At 36.1% G+C, this 15,818-nt stretch overlaps 1 protein-coding gene across 2 annotated transcripts in view; it reads right to left on the bottom strand.

The window, feature by feature from the left end:
* The window catches only part of ITGBL1 (integrin subunit beta like 1), a 123,370-nt gene that overhangs the window by 13,081 nt on the left and 94,471 nt on the right, over positions 1 to 15,818 (bottom strand). For both annotated transcript variants that reach the window (XM_077781506.2, XM_085557013.1), the window contains one exon: positions 3,705 to 3,821. In XM_077781506.2, coding sequence (XP_077637632.1) covers positions 3,705 to 3,821 — 117 coding nt within the window. The remainder of the gene's footprint in view (positions 1 to 3,704; positions 3,822 to 15,818) is intronic.

Below are 15,818 nucleotides of genomic sequence, written 5' to 3'. Positions count from 1 at the left end.
TGATGACTTATTGACAGAAGTGTGTATGCTCAACAACAAAAGCTGTCAATGCAGACACAGAAAATAACTTGTGTCATTCTTTTCTTCATAATCTCAACAAGAACAGCATGTCAGAAACAAAGAATGTCAAGAATTAAGGATGTCAAAAATTGGGAAGCACAGACAACAGGTACCAGATTTGCCTCAAGTTTACAGAGATTAAAGTAATAAAAATTGTGAGTCAAAAAGATCACCCTAATTTTTGGGCACTAAATACATAAAAGACGTATTTAAAGACCAGTTTGTTATTGTCAGTCAAGAAGAAATAAAAAGACCTACCAAAAACTTGATGGGTGGCATCTCTTGTCCATGTTCTGTGTTGCACACAAGGAATCCTGACCAAGCTATACATGAAGACACTTGGATTCTTGTATTTGGGCATGAGAATGCAATAAGATGAAATCAACAAAATATGTGTCTGAGTGGTGAAAATTAATTTACCAGTGGATTTCCTAAAAAAATACTAACTTCCCCTCCCATAAAATCTCTAGCAGAGTTTTTGCTGCACTATTTTCTTACACTTAGAGAAGAGAGAGGTCTGAAGGCAAATCTGAGTAAGGAGGAAAATAAAAACTATCTCAGCATTCGCTCCAAGTGAACTCCTCCAGCTTCTAGAAGCCTTTTTAGTATAACCAGAATTTCAAACTAATGATAACTAATGGTGAAAGGCAAACAAAAAAGATAATCTGCATTTACTCTTTGATGTGGCATGACACACCTAGATTCCCTACAGCATTAGGATTGCATTTTGGTGAGGATTGTATTTGTATGTGCTCTGACCAAAACAATTAGTTAAAAAGTGATCAAAGTGGAATTGCTCATTTGAAAATAAAGAAATCAGACTTAAAGTATTCCACTGCCATAAGTGACAAAGAACAGGTTAACTGAAATGATTGGTCTTAGTTGTTTCTTAGTGTTAAAGACAGTGCAAATATTTATGAACAAACATTAAAAGGCCTTATCAAAACTAATGTTCTTGTTGATGGCCCGCTATTTGAAGCACAGAATGATATATTGATGTAATACAAAATGGGTACATCCATAGAAATATGTAAGAGTCTTGTTATGAGTTAACTGTTACAAGTTTGCCTGCCCTCAATCCTGAAAGAGAAAAAAATTGTAATGGACAACAGTAGGCCCAGTGAGGTGGAGTAGCCAATGATGAAATCACTGTAAAACATGACTGGACACAGAAAGGAAACAAATACCACCTGAAAGCTTAGGACACACCTGAACAGTAGGGAAGGGCCATTAGGCAGAACATATCTATCTTGAAAGGTGCATGAGACACCTTCTCCAGTCTTGGCATATTAAGTCTATGCACAGAGACACAAAAAAAGGAACATGCAGGAAAGACCTGAAAAGCAGGTCAAGGCAGGTGAGTCTCCCCTTCCACTCCACACTGGTGAGACCCCACCTGGAGTACTGTGTCCAGCTCTGCAGTCCCTAGTACAAGAAAGACATGAACCCATTGGAGCAGGTCCAGAGACCATCCCCAAAAATGATCAGAGGATCATTCCTCTTATGAGAAATGGCTGAGAGCATTGAGATTGTTTAGTCTGGAGAAGGCTCTGGGGATACCTTACTGTGACCTTTCAATGTTGTAAGGGGGAATATAAGAAAGATCAAGAGCGATTTCTTTACCAAGGTCTGTAGTGACAGAACAAGGGGTAATGGTTTTAAACTGAAAGAAAATGGGTTTAGCTGGGACATAAGGATGAGAGGTTTTTATGATTAGGGTGTTGAGACTTTCAACAGGTTGCCAAGAGCTGTGGATTCCCCACCTCCAAAAATTTCAAGACCAGGTTGGATGGGGCTCTGAGCAGCCTAGTCTTAGTGAAAGGTTCCCCGCCCCATGTCAAGGGGTGGTTGGACTAGATGATCTTTAAAGGTGCCTTTCAACCCAAACTGTTCTGTGATTCCATAATTATATGAATCAATTTCTAATAGCAGAGTGCTGTGAAATCTATGCCGAGTCCTCCTGCAACCTCTGTCTTTGTCGAGACATTAAGTCTCTATTCTTGGTACTGCATTGATGGACAGCTGAATTTTTAAGCAAATGACTCACTACAATCATGCAGAAACATGGCCATGGGATCTCATTCAGTTGTACCTTAATTTATCATAGCTTTCACCTCATGTCTTTCTATCGTTGCATGGACAGCTGCTCTGGAAAGCAAGCTATTAATCAGTCTCTGCTGGCTGGAGAAGGCCAGTAACAATTCTTATTCAAATCATTTAGGTTGTCATTCACATTTCTCATTTCAGCATGCATTTAATCTGTTGTTCTTCCTTCTTTGTGCTTACAGGCACTCAGCGCTCACTGTCAGACCCCACACAGTCCAGCTTATAATACTCTGAAGACAGATTTACTAGCAAGAGCTTATGTCCTTACTCTGATTGCCTAGGCAGCAATAGTGGTAGAAAAATAACAATGAAAAGAGGACAAGAAAAGATTAAAGAACAAGCAGTTCAGCAAGATATTTCAGGCTGGATAGAAGCACAGACAAAACCAAAAGAAAGAGAGGGAGATGTAATAATGTAAAACATAAGTGATATAAACAGCAAACATACTTTTAGCATGGATGATGATGAATTTTATGTCCCAGCTATTAATTTATAATAAAAATGAAACAGATTTTCAGTGCTTTTGAGTGTTTTTATGTCCTTTACACAAAATTAAATTTCAACTATTTTTTTTCTACGCACTCATATAATTGAATTACTCTGAATGCTGTAAATTATTTATAAGGCTGGTTAGACATTGAAACCAAAATTTTCTATATATCTATATTCTGCATGGCAGACACCTTGAAAAAATATTCCCTATTTCAGGGAAGTCAGAATTTTTTACATACATGAGGATCATGAAGCAATACATTCTTCTTCCTACATAGAAATATGGAATACAATACAATATGCCATTGTTCATACCAACAATTTTGTTAGTATTTAAAATGAGACTCATTTTAAAGATAAAGCACATAAAAATGAGAAAGAGAGCATTAATTATAAATATTATTTGCCTGCTTATAAAATACCATTTGGTATGCATGCACTAACATATCCAAAACTACTCTGAAATACTGCTAAACACCAACATACTTTACTGAAATATCACAATGTAAGGTTTTCACTGTCAACACTAAAATAAATCATCTGTATCTACAAATAATATGACACTGTCTCTCAAGAATTTTACCTTCTTTCATAGCATATTTTGCTACTTTTTTAGAAAATAGGCATATCACTGTCAGTGAATACAAAATATTTAAAGGTTTTGCTGGTGATTAGTACCTTTAGGTTTATTACAACACTCTCAATAAAGCATCACAACTAAATACAATGTAAGGTTACCTAATGTTTTAGGTTTTTGTTTAAGTGTCTGTATTCTTTAATGAATACTGATGGAACTTAAGATATACTACAGCACTTCCATTTGTGTTAGCATTCCTGAAGTCTTAAATATTCTCTAACGTGTTCAATACTTCTAGTGCTTGTTTCTAACAAAAATCTGCCATCTTTTTATCAATCAATGATATAAATAGTCTATACTGACATTATACTATAAAATCAAAGGGAACAGAAAGCTATGTACTGTCAAGATTTAGTTCTGTTATGCTGTTAAATTCTGCTATGTTATGTGATATTAAGTGAATACATACCCCCACAGACATCACCATCTGCATTTTCACACTGTCGATCATCACATTCACAGTTTTTGCCATGAACTCTGTTGTCTCCTGGAGGGAAACAAGTGCACTGGCCACATTCACATCTCCCTGTAATAATAAATAATTGCTAGAGTCATGATTTCTGTAAAGTAAAATAAATGAAATAAACCCCAAGTTTATGCTGCACCCTAACCCCAAAGATAAACTACAAGTCACACTGCATTGATTAAAGTATAGCACATAAACACAATTAAAAACAAACAAACAAACAAATACATAGCAAAAAAAAACTATTCTTCCTCCTCCATGGCAACCCAATAAAAAGTATATCACTGTTATAATCTTAGTGGAAACAGCAACAATAAGCAATCACTGGCATTGTAGGATTTTCATATCTGAACTTAGCATAACTAAGCTAGCCCATGCTTATCTGCATAATTAACCTATATACTTAATCTAAAATATTTAGCACATATCTCAGAAACACCAAGGCAAATGTGATCAGAATTAAGTAGTCTATGACAGAACTAAGATACTCTCTATTTATGTAGAAAAACAATTCTTAAAATATTGTCAAGCTTTTTTTAAGCAAAATCACTGTAATTTTTCTTGTCTAGATCTGAAGAAATAAGCACAACCTCTGTCACAGTCTCCCCTTCCATCAATCTATTTACAGGAGAGCTCCCCAGAGCTTAAAGGGACAAGAGATTTATCCAAGCTCTCACAGATCTTCACTCCAGAATCCTAAGAGCAGTGAGCACTAAATGGCCAGATGTAGAAAAAATTAATATCCAGGACAGTCCTCCACTGCACATATCTGAGACAAACTTAATTCAGGTAGTGGGCCCTAACATCTAAGAATTTTCTTCTGTATGTTTTTAAATTATTTTATGCAATGCTGATGAAAGAACGTTCTAAACATGGCACAAACCATAGACCAAACTCACACATTTGATGGGCTTGGGAAGAGATATTGTGTGTAAAAAGTGGCCACCAGAGACATGGACTAGGATGAAGAAAACCTGCCCTTATTGATTTAATTTAGTCACAGCATCACTGAAACTCACGTTGGGCCTGGTCACTGCTCTATGCAATCCCTGAATTTACAGTATTGCTGGAAAGTAAAAAAATATCCTCCAAGTGCAGCTTTTCATTATGCAACCAGACAGTTCACAACACACTGCACTAATTCTTTCCAGATTTTGCTGAAATATTTTATTGAACAGGAAAGGACTTTTAATGGAAACATCATTAAAGGTTTTCTAACTGTAGGTGTCAGGAGAATAAAAACCTTTAGGGTAAGGTACTGGCAAATGATTACTTCTTTTTCCAACTTCTAACTTTAATTTGTTATATTTGTTTGTGGGGCTTTGGGGTTTATTTTTTGTTTGTTTTGGTTTTTAGTTTTTTTGGTTTTTTTTTAAAGAAAACACTCTAGTTAAGATGGAATAGGGAGAGATCTTTCTACTTTTGGAAAAAAATTTCTAAGCTCATTTTATAACTTCTATACTCTTTATCTTCCCAAGCCTCAATGTACATTGCACTTCTGAGCTGACATTTTATGCACCAGGATTCAAACCAGAAGGACATAAAGTGCAAGAATTTTGGAAAAGACATAGTGATAAAGAGAATTAGAGTAAAAACATCTTAATACCTTTATTATATGCATAGTTTAAAAACCTTTCATTGTCAATTGTATGAGGATACTTGTTTGAGAAAGAAACTTTTTATTGGAAGTGCATCTACCACATCATGAAATAGAGTTATGTTTAGTAATCATGTGAAAATTTAAGATATGATTGTCCACAGAAAAAAGTTATTATATTTGCCTGCATTCTTTAAGTTCTAATTATTTGTCAAGGACAGCCACAGTAGAAGCTAGAAAAGAAAAATCCTTAGTGCTTCAATATACAGAGAATTTTATTGAGTCTAATTTGTCTCTTTTCATGCATTCACCTTAGGCAACCTGGTCACTTTTGCAAAAGTGCCACATCAGCCTGCCCCAAGGAAGAGTAAGGAACCCGTAGGCTGAGAGGCACCTGATGAACAGGACCCATCTGTTGTGGAGACTGTGACATAAACAAAAGAAGAATCTTCAGCAGTGGCCTCCTGGCCAGCCTTTGCTATAATAAGGATGTCTGAAGATGGCAAAATCATTTTAAGCAAACTGCTTTGACTAGAGGAGTCTTTAGAGAATGGAAAATCCTCAAGAGGAATGAGTAAAGGAAGGTCCTGTAACAAGGATCCTGCATGTTCTGTAACTAAGCATTATCTTCTGTAATGCTTAATTTAATAAGTCAGAGTCCAGTGGCTGGTTCCTTGCACTGCAATGGGAACAGGCTCCTCTCAGTCCCTGCTGCAAGTAATATTTATTCATTTTAGTTAATGTGCAACAGTCTCACCAACAGAAAAATGGAGGGAAACCCATCCCTAGACAGATTGAGCACATTTTTGTCATGTAAGAGATACAAGATCAAAGGGAATTTAGGCCCTAGTTTCTCAATCTGTGCCTCACTTTTTTTTTTTTTTTTTTTTTTTTTTTTTTTTTGCCTGGCTCTCACCTAAATTCCACCTAAATATGGTCTAGATCATCCAATTGCAGACGTCAGCAGAATTGAAAGTGTCTTGAAAATAGAAACTTCAGTCAGGAAGTGCTCTGGAAAAGGATTTCTTTAACTTTAAATATTCAGAAATACAATTACAGTAGTTTATTACACTACTGCTGGAATTGATACTCAAATTATTAGTTCCTTTACTTTTACAAAAGTTACAGGATCAGCATGAGGAATTAATTTAATGGTGTTGCTAAATAACTGCCGCTTTGTTTTGGCTATAAAAATAGTCTACCTCCAAAAGTAGTGATATTTTAGTTAGATTATGTAAATTTGGCTCACTCAAAGGAGATAATTTAACAAATAATTAAAATCCTATTGCTTCTGAACATGCTAACTATATAGCATGTATCTTCTGCTGAAATATCAGAAGCCACACCTTATTCTGTGATCTCCTCTTAGCTATTGTAATAAAATACCAAACAAATTCAATCATTTGAAAGTAATTTGAAGCTCACATTTTACTGAAAAGGGATAAGCACTTTACTAAACATACTGCTTCTTTGTATAGAATAATAGGTTTACCATAGCAACCTGATTATACAGGGAAAGCTACTGCCATACATGCTAAATTTCTTTAAATTCTAAGGCATATAGAAACAATTAAACATTGGATGACTGTAATGTTCTGCACCTTCTCAACCATCTGTGCAAGAGCTATACTTAATGAGTAAAAAGAAACCAGCTGCTCTCAGACATTTTACAGCAAGTGGCTTCCACTCTTCCTCACTAAACAGGGAGGGTAAATGTCATTATCAGACAGCTTCAGATGAAGGAAGCTTTATGATGGAAGTTACATGAGCTATTAGCATTGAAATGCTTAAGCTACTTACCTCAATGCAAGATGCTAAGAATAGAGTAATTATACAAGACATTTATTTGCCTACAGTCTTAATATTTCTTCACACTTCTTCCTCCTATTGATGTCAATAGGAGTATTAACTTATCACTAATAATTGTTAGTGCTTGAAGAGTGACAAAAGATCAGCTTAGGTTGGTTTTTTTTTTGTTTTTAAAGAGAATTAAAGTGCCACATCTCATCAAAACAGAAGTTCATTAGATAACTAACTCTAGAATTCTAAAGAAAAATGCCATAAGTTTTTAGCTTTTGATTTTATTCCCCATTTACTATAGAATTTTTTTTATTCCTCATGTCCAACATTTATAAAAACATAACTAAACAGTTTCTAGATTTACATTAAATCTGTTCACATGCAAATTACTGTGACAATTAGCTGCTTGCATTCAAACAATTTTCCAGTTGCCTAGATGGATTGACTGGAAGTCTCCTTTTTAGAGGTAATTTTAAAAATCTGTGCTAGAAGTATATACTTTTATTTAATAAAGCATTTTTACTCTGTTTTTGCCAGCAAAGGAAGAGATAGTAACAGCTTTCAATGTAAAAATAAACACTGAATAGAATAAGATATAGTTCATTGTCTTTCCCCACCTGTAATTCTATAACATAAAGGATTTTTCTGTGCAGAATGATTATTTTTTATCTTTTAAATGAAAACAAATAAACAAAGCCTTTCTTCTATTTTTGGGTTTTTGTTTTTTTTTGTGTAAGGAAGACAGTGCCAAATTGCACTAAGACTGCGGTAAAAGCAAGTCAGGTTAATTTGGCATATTAAAAAAATGTTGCTTCAGGCTACTGATAAATAGGAGGGAATCTGCCTTTAGTAAGGACTTTTCTGACCCATGGCTGTCCCAGGCTTAACATCTGAAAGCATTACCTATCAGAAACTGCAATTTCTTTTTTATCACATAATCTCAAGCAACCTGAGCACATTCAATAAAGCTGCTGTGTCTTTCTGCCAACAGAACTCATTTCATGCTGGATGTGAGCAAGATGATCTAAAACAGTGTTCAGAAATGGCAAATCAAAGAAGGGGGATAGAAAGATTTGTACAGAAGATCACAAAGTTTCAGTGGACATAAAGGGTGAGGGGAAGCAGATGTGGCTGAAGGAAATAATAGCAGGTAGCAGATTCAAGTAAGGCAAAAGAAAATCCACTGATTGAGTGGCAGAGGGAATAGAATACCACTAAAGGGGACAAACAGAACCACAAAATTGGAAAAAAATTGCAACACTTGCCAAAAATAGGGTGGGGCCTTCCTCAGTCTGAGGCGTTCAGAGCAGCACACTCCAGCTGAGCTTGATCAATGTGAAGAAATTTAGACTCAAGCAGGAAACAGCTACAGAGTTTAGTGGCTATGCACTGTGTGTTTTGTATGTCCTATTCCAAAAATTGCCCAGAATTAATTCCCATCTAGAATAGCTTTAAAAAATAAAAATAATATTGACTAGATAAAAAATAATTCTGCCTTATACATCAAAAGATCCTTGGGTTTTAAAATGCTGGCAGTTCTTGGATCTGGTTCATTGGGTTTATAAGGTGTCAGAAAAAGGGAACCTTTGGAAGCATCTTGAGTACGTACAAAAGTATCCCTAGAATCTCTTTAAATGCATGGATATCTGACTGATCTCACCCAAATAATCAAAATCTGGGGATTAGTTTCCTATAAGGACTTCAGGAAAGCAAGATACAAACATGTACCTGCAGCTATGATGGAAAAAAATTTCCTCTTCTGAAAAAGCTTTATGAACTTATATCAGTACAAGACAGAACCACCACAAAGGATTTCTTTTTTTTTGCACAGGATTTCTCTACTAAACTGTTTGTTGCTTTGGGTGAAGGACTTGTTTTTGAAGATAATTTGAAAATTGGGTGACAATTGGGTTTTCCACAAAACATTCAAGCAACAAGCTTTTTTTTTTTTTTCTGTAATGCATTATGAAAAATAAATTTATGCATTTATCTCCTCATACATAGGAAAGAACATTCAGCAGTTATAACAAGAATGACTATTTGTTTGGGTTTGGATTGAGAACTAGCTTTCTCTTTGTAAATCAGTGTACAGAAAGTAAACATTCCTTGAGTCTACTCATAAAAAGATTATTTGCAGCATGACTGACCCAAGACCTCAACTAAAGATATAAAAGCTCCAGAGAAGGGCTTAGTTGAATCATACCAATATAAAATGAAATTAAAATGGCTTTAATAAATCTAAAGTAACTTCTAAACTTCAGAATTTTCTGCTCTTTTTTTTCAAGAATTTTGTGCATTAAAGTAAACTTTTAGCATCAAGTTCTGAGATTTTTATATAAATACATGAACAGTAGCTGACATATAAAATTGGATAAATATCTGTATTTTTCTTAGTCTTACTGGTCACCTCTCAGCTTCAATAACTGCATCAGCTACTACATTCAGCACTGTCAACAGGTCTGAAATAAATAGATATAAATGTATGCAAATATTTGGCCTAAGAAAAACAGCAGAAATTCACAAATTAAGAAAGTCTTTTGTTAAAGATGTCTGAGACTTCCCACTACTGTGTGTTTTATCAAGTTGTTCACTAGTACAAAGTACAAGATTTCCCTTATATAATAGGTACCATAGGCATATTTTCTTAGACAGATTAAGTATGTTTCTTTTAGTTTTTTTAAAAATTGAATTGTTTTATGATGTGAAAGAGCACCAAAAAAGGTCTGACAGTTTAGTTTGTCCTTAAGGGTATAAAGCCTCAAAACACAAAAACCCCAAATAACCCTAAGATAAAAAGATAACAAGAAATAAAAGTATGCTATCCCAAACAACACAACTTTCACAACAGTGCAAGCAACTGGAATCCAGTATTGTAAAAGCAAGTGTCATGCAAGAGCGACTTCAAACGGCTGAGACCTTTCCCCCAGCTTTAGAACACACAGGATGTATGACTGGAAGTCTGATTGCACAGTTGGCATCTGGCACCTGAAGTAAATGCTTTTCCTTTGTGACAGCTTAATAGTGAAATTCTTCTTTAGATAATTCCACTCAATAGTGCCACTTTACAGATTTAGCATCAGATAGTCTTTCAGAGCTCCTGCCAGTCAGCAATACTGATTTGTATGTCCTTTACCATGCTGCTTTTCTTTTTTTTTTTTCTACTTTTTTTTCTACTTTTGGTTTTTCATTTTTTTCCCTCCCTGTCTTTAAAAATTTTGGTAAGAGGTACCGTGGCACTGTGAGCTTCCTTTTCAGATTGTTAGCGTGACATCTGGTATCATCATCAAGCTGACATGTCTCCTCCATCTGCCTGCTCCAAGTCACCCTGCTTTGAGGATGCTCTCAAAAGCTCCTTTTGTATTTCTGCACAGCCAACAGGGAATTTCTAGAGGAGTTCCAGGAGAGGAGACATCCAGAACACCCCTGCCCACTTTGCAGGAGCAGGATTCTAGCCATAAGCATTACTTTTCCCCATGACATCTTCCTCAGGTTCTCCCACTTGGGGTGCATCCTTGACAGTTCACTCCCTATATTAAGGGAACAAGTAGGACTAGGGAGGCAATTACTCCTCTGTTCGAAAGAAAGGTGATAGTCAAAGTCACCACACAGAGGAGAGATGTGTGAAGAAGACAAGAAAGAAGGTGGCAAAACGCTTTCTAAAGAAATGTGCTGTTAAGGCAGAGAGCAGTGGAAATTGAAGGGGAGAAGAAGGAATACATTGGGGAAAAAGAGAAAAATAGACAGCATGGCAAATTTCATTCTGAAGATGTACAAACCCCAGAATTCAGCAAGCCATCATCTGATTTTTAAATTCACTTCCTCTGCTCATCTCATTTTCATCTTTCCCCCCAGAATGCTTCCAAAAACTCAAACTATGAAGAAAAAATACTGCAAAGAGATGCCACTAAATCAAGCAAATGATACAAAGCATTCTACTAAAACTAACATCTCCATATAACATTAAAAATGAAATTATGTTTGATTTAAAGTATCTGACCTAAAAATGTTTTCTCTTCACCTTGACAACTATCAGGAAAAATAAGTCTCGTTTCCTTTTCAGCCTATTCAGCTGCCTGATGCTTAGCATAAGCTGCTACAAAATATTTTCTAGCAAAAGCTAAACATAGTAAAGACATAAAATCCCATAGTGAAAGATACATGAAACACAAGGCCATTGCTCAAGAAGCCATGATAGCTTTTCAGGCATGTAGAGCTTCATACATTTGACTGCCTTATCATCCAGAGGACTGACTGCTTACCCCCTTTTTTTTTATGTGATCTGCCACATAAAGAGTCATAGCACTAATTCCACAGAGTTATTTAATTTGCAGATTAATTTACCAGAAAATGTCAACTGCTTTCTCAAAATTTAATCACCAAAATGTTAATCTTGTTCACTTCCTGCTGAAGCCTGTTGTTTATTAGATAGCAAAATTCAAGATATTTTAGGATTGCAATAGAAGCCTATCTATTAAAATATTTAAACTCCTAAGTGGTCTTTGAAGCTTTAGCTAAGATTAAAGTGCTTAATAATGGTAAAACAACAATTTGAAAATATTCAACTGCATAGCAACCATCAATACTATTTGCAGATAACAGACTCCTAAGTTCAGAAACCATGGCAACAAATGACATCACACTGTATCTACCTTATTGATTAGCTTTCACCTCAAGACTTTTTCCAGAAATGAAAGACATTTCCTAGCAACTGCATCATCTACTGAGTTGTTCCAAGCTAAAATGCTCTTACCCTGACTCTTAAGCAAATTTTTCCTTTTTTGCTGCCAACTGGCCAGATTGTGCATTAGCCTCTTGTTACAAGGCTCTCTAATCTGCTGTAGAGACACTGTCTTATGGCTTTTAAAATCATTGCCCCAAATTTAATGACATCTGTGAAATAATGCTTTTTCAGCACCCAAAAAGGCTGGCTCTGTGAAGAAGTATCCAATATGGAACGAAGAAATAACAGCTTTTGAAGGAGTTTGAATGAAGGAGTAACAGCTTTTTAAATGCAAAGTTTACCTTCAGAAAACTACACAATCCTTTATTTCCCCACTCTATGATTTAAAGTATTAGTAGTAAATGCTTCATTGCAAGTAACCCTGGGTTTGCAGATTTCAAGAAGAGTGCATAGCAATGACAAACCAGTGACCCAAAGGTTCTCAAAGGACCAGCCAGGCACATTATGTATCACTCTACATGTGTGTACTTGTTTAAAGTCCTTGAAAGTAATTCCCTCTTTGCTCACCTGTCAAGAGAGAGCCTCATGAGCAGGCAAGAACACTGGTAAGACTGAGTTGCATAGGTATAATTAGGAGCCATGTATTTGTATTCAGCCTTGCTAATTGTGAGAGCAAAAACTCGGGTTTACAGTGTGAATTAGCCCTAAAGCTTTTAGAAGGATCACTGCTAAAGAAGATGTGCTCTTGCCAAAATTTCTGTCTTGTCTGGAACGGACCTTTATTTTGCTGGTCAGTCACAATCAACAGATTAACCTGTGTGTTTGAGTTGTAGACGCAAAATTCAGCAATCTTGCAGCCAACCTGTCTCTTCTCTACCACCTGCTTTCAGTCCTGACCCACTCTGCCACCAGCTGCTCTGTGTCTGTTCTCAGTGGGGAAGCCCACTGAAAACAGTGGTGTCCGGAAGAGCTTCAAGCCCTTGGCCAGTGCCAGCACTGGACAGGATAGGAGGAAACACCATCAATGGGCAAAAGAGGTGCTTGAAACTGAGTGGAAACCAGGGAGCAAGAAAGTATTTTTCCCATTAGTGCAGAAACTGTTAGACACCACATAAGAACTTCTGGGAGTGCAGGGAAGTTTTATATAACTCTCAATTCCTCCCATAGCTTCTCTCAAGAGGGAAGAGAGAGAAAGAAGAGTCCCCAGTGTTCCCCAGAAAATATTAAGAGCCCTCCAGCAGCTGGAGATTTCAAAACCCTGGACCAGTCATTATTCCCTTGAAAACTTCAGTCAACAAGATGTTGAGGAAAATTTCAATCATATGCATGATATTAAATATTGTATCTCTTCTAGTTTATGAATAATAATTTCTGTGTTTAAAAGTCACCATTTAAAAAGTGATACTGTTATCAACATTGATACATGGAAAAATTAAAGATGAAAGTACAATTAACAAAATGCCAATTTTTTACAGCATTGGAAACATTCTGAAGTCAAAATAGAAACACTAAGGTCTATTACATAAATCAGAGAGTAAGATGATCTTTTACAACTGATTAAAAATGTTAAGACTGTAAAGCCTGATAAGTACTGTAGGGAATTCTATGCTAAATTGAAAACATTTATCCTCTTCTGTTTTGGAAATAAGTATAGATGCTACACAAAGCACTGCTTTGTCAATTTCCTCAGTCATCATGTAAGAATACAAAGACAATGTAAATAGTTCTTTCCACAGACCAATTGCTCTATTAAATATTTAAAACTTCATCAGAAATGAGATTGCTGGCTAGGGAAAAAAAAAAAAAGCAATCTTTTCAAGGAAAAAGTAATATTCACTGTGATAATCTAGCAAAAAAGTATTTGCCAAGCCAAAGAACTGAGCAAAGAAATCTGGGCCCATCCAGTGAACCTTGAAGGTTTTCATCTTTCTGCATAGAGAAAGAATGCATCAAAGCTACCTCCTGTAGCAATTTCTGTACCTTTTCTCCCACAAAGTACTTTTTCTAAGTGCGTCCAGTAAACTGTAAACTAAATCTGCCTATTTCCCACTAATGAATGTATGGAGAACATAGTGTTCCCAGAGACAGCAGTCACTATTACAGAACTCTAAAGGCAAATGCAACTCCCTACCCTCTCCAGCTATTTAGGAACAGCTCTTCACAACTTTAGAGCAAGGTTATTCCAGGGTAGAGGAATGAAAGGGTTGGGGTTAAGGTTAGCAATGGTTAACCCTTCATGTAACTCACATTTTTGAAATAAACCCTAAAAATTTTTATTTCAGTACATTTTTAACTTTAATTAAAGCTCACTGGTAAAGCAGTGAAAATCAACAAAGTAGAAACACAATGGAGATGTCTATTTAAAAGTGGGAGAAGTTCCTGGGAGCTATTTCTTTATTTTTTAGTGCATTTACACTTAAAGGTAGTAGCAGAAAAAGTTATCTGAATGGTTTCAGAGGGAGCAGAAGATGGGACATGATAAGAAGAGAAGACCATTAAAACAACCTCTTACATATCGTAAGGATGCTTTGGAATATGTAGATGTAAGAAATGAAATCTAAGTTCCACCAAAGAAAGTATTTCCAGACTAATGGCAGAGATAAGAACAAAGGCTTCATTTGGATGAGTAATGAAATCATATGAGACTAGAGTTAAGGCTAGATTATACCCAAAACTTATAAATCTGGCTAAAAAGATTTTTACAGTGCATACTTTGATGAAATGAATGGAAAACTTTTTGTCATGAAGTCAGGACACAAAAGCAAAACATTCTACACAGAGGAATAAAGCTTGAAGGATAAGTTTGGATTGCTCCAAACATCCTGAGAAATTAAGATTCAAAATGGAAGAAAAGAAGAACAAAAGTGCCTGCAAGTGACTGAATTACCAGAAGCATTTAGGTTGGAAAAGATATCTAAGAACACCAAGTCCAACCATTAATGCATCACAGCCAAGGCCACCACTAAAACACATCTCTAAGTGCAACAGCTTTATGTCTTTTAAATACCTTCAGGGATGATGATTCAACCACTTCCCTGGGCAGCCTGAACGCCCTTTCAGTGAAGACACTTTTCCTAGTATCCTGTCTAAAACTTTCCCTGGTGCAACTTGAGGCCAATTCCTCTTGTTCTGCTTGTTACTTGGGAGAATAGACCAATTTGCTACAATCTCCTAGTTGTAGAGAGTGATGAGATCTGCTCTCATCCCTGAGGAACAGGCAAGGGAGGCAGGTAAGCAGCAGAGCTCACAGAAGAATAAATGGGTAATGGAGAGAGAACAGAAAGTGAAGCGATCAGCCGAAAGAAAGAACAAAGTAAGAAGGAGAGGATGTGACTGACACGTCACAAAATGAGGCGAATTAATCTCAAAACTACAAAGGTATGCCAAAGGGATGAGGATGAGTAATTCTGCAGAAGATGTTTCAGCAAATGGAAACCCAGGTGATTTCAGGAAAATTTTTCCAGTTTGAAGAAAAGTGTCATTAAAAGAGAATTAAACACAATAGCTAGGTCAAACAGTGGTAGGAAGAGAGTGAAATGCTATCTTATCCTCTAAAAGCAAAATAACTTCTTTGCAAATCAAAATTACTTTATCTATAGAAAGAACCAATATGTTTTCCATAATACATAATCAGACTCCATTTCCACATCAAGACTGCTCAGATTATTCAAGGCATCCTCCTTGCTGAAGTATGAAGCAATATATCATTTTATAGACCATTGAGCCAACAGAAAGAAACACTATTTCCTGCACCACCATGTTTCAAAAATTTACCAGCTTTACCAGTTCTTGTCTGAGAACAATTTCTCTGTCACTGCTATGGCCACTCTACTTCTTACATACTTGCACCAAGCCACCCTCAGGATCATGGTGCATGGTTCCACCTTCTGAATTCCACCTTGTATCTGAATTCAGGCAATCATTAGCAATCTACTCACTTGTCCACAAGAAACAGGATTACAGCCCCTGAGAAGCAGAG

This window comes from Lonchura striata, chromosome 1 (assembly GCF_050655825.1).
Source record: "Lonchura striata isolate lonStrDom1 chromosome 1, ASM5065582v1, whole genome shotgun sequence".
NCBI lineage: Eukaryota > Metazoa > Chordata > Aves > Passeriformes > Estrildidae > Lonchura > Lonchura striata.
This window is presented reverse-complemented; position numbering and strand designations above follow the sequence as displayed.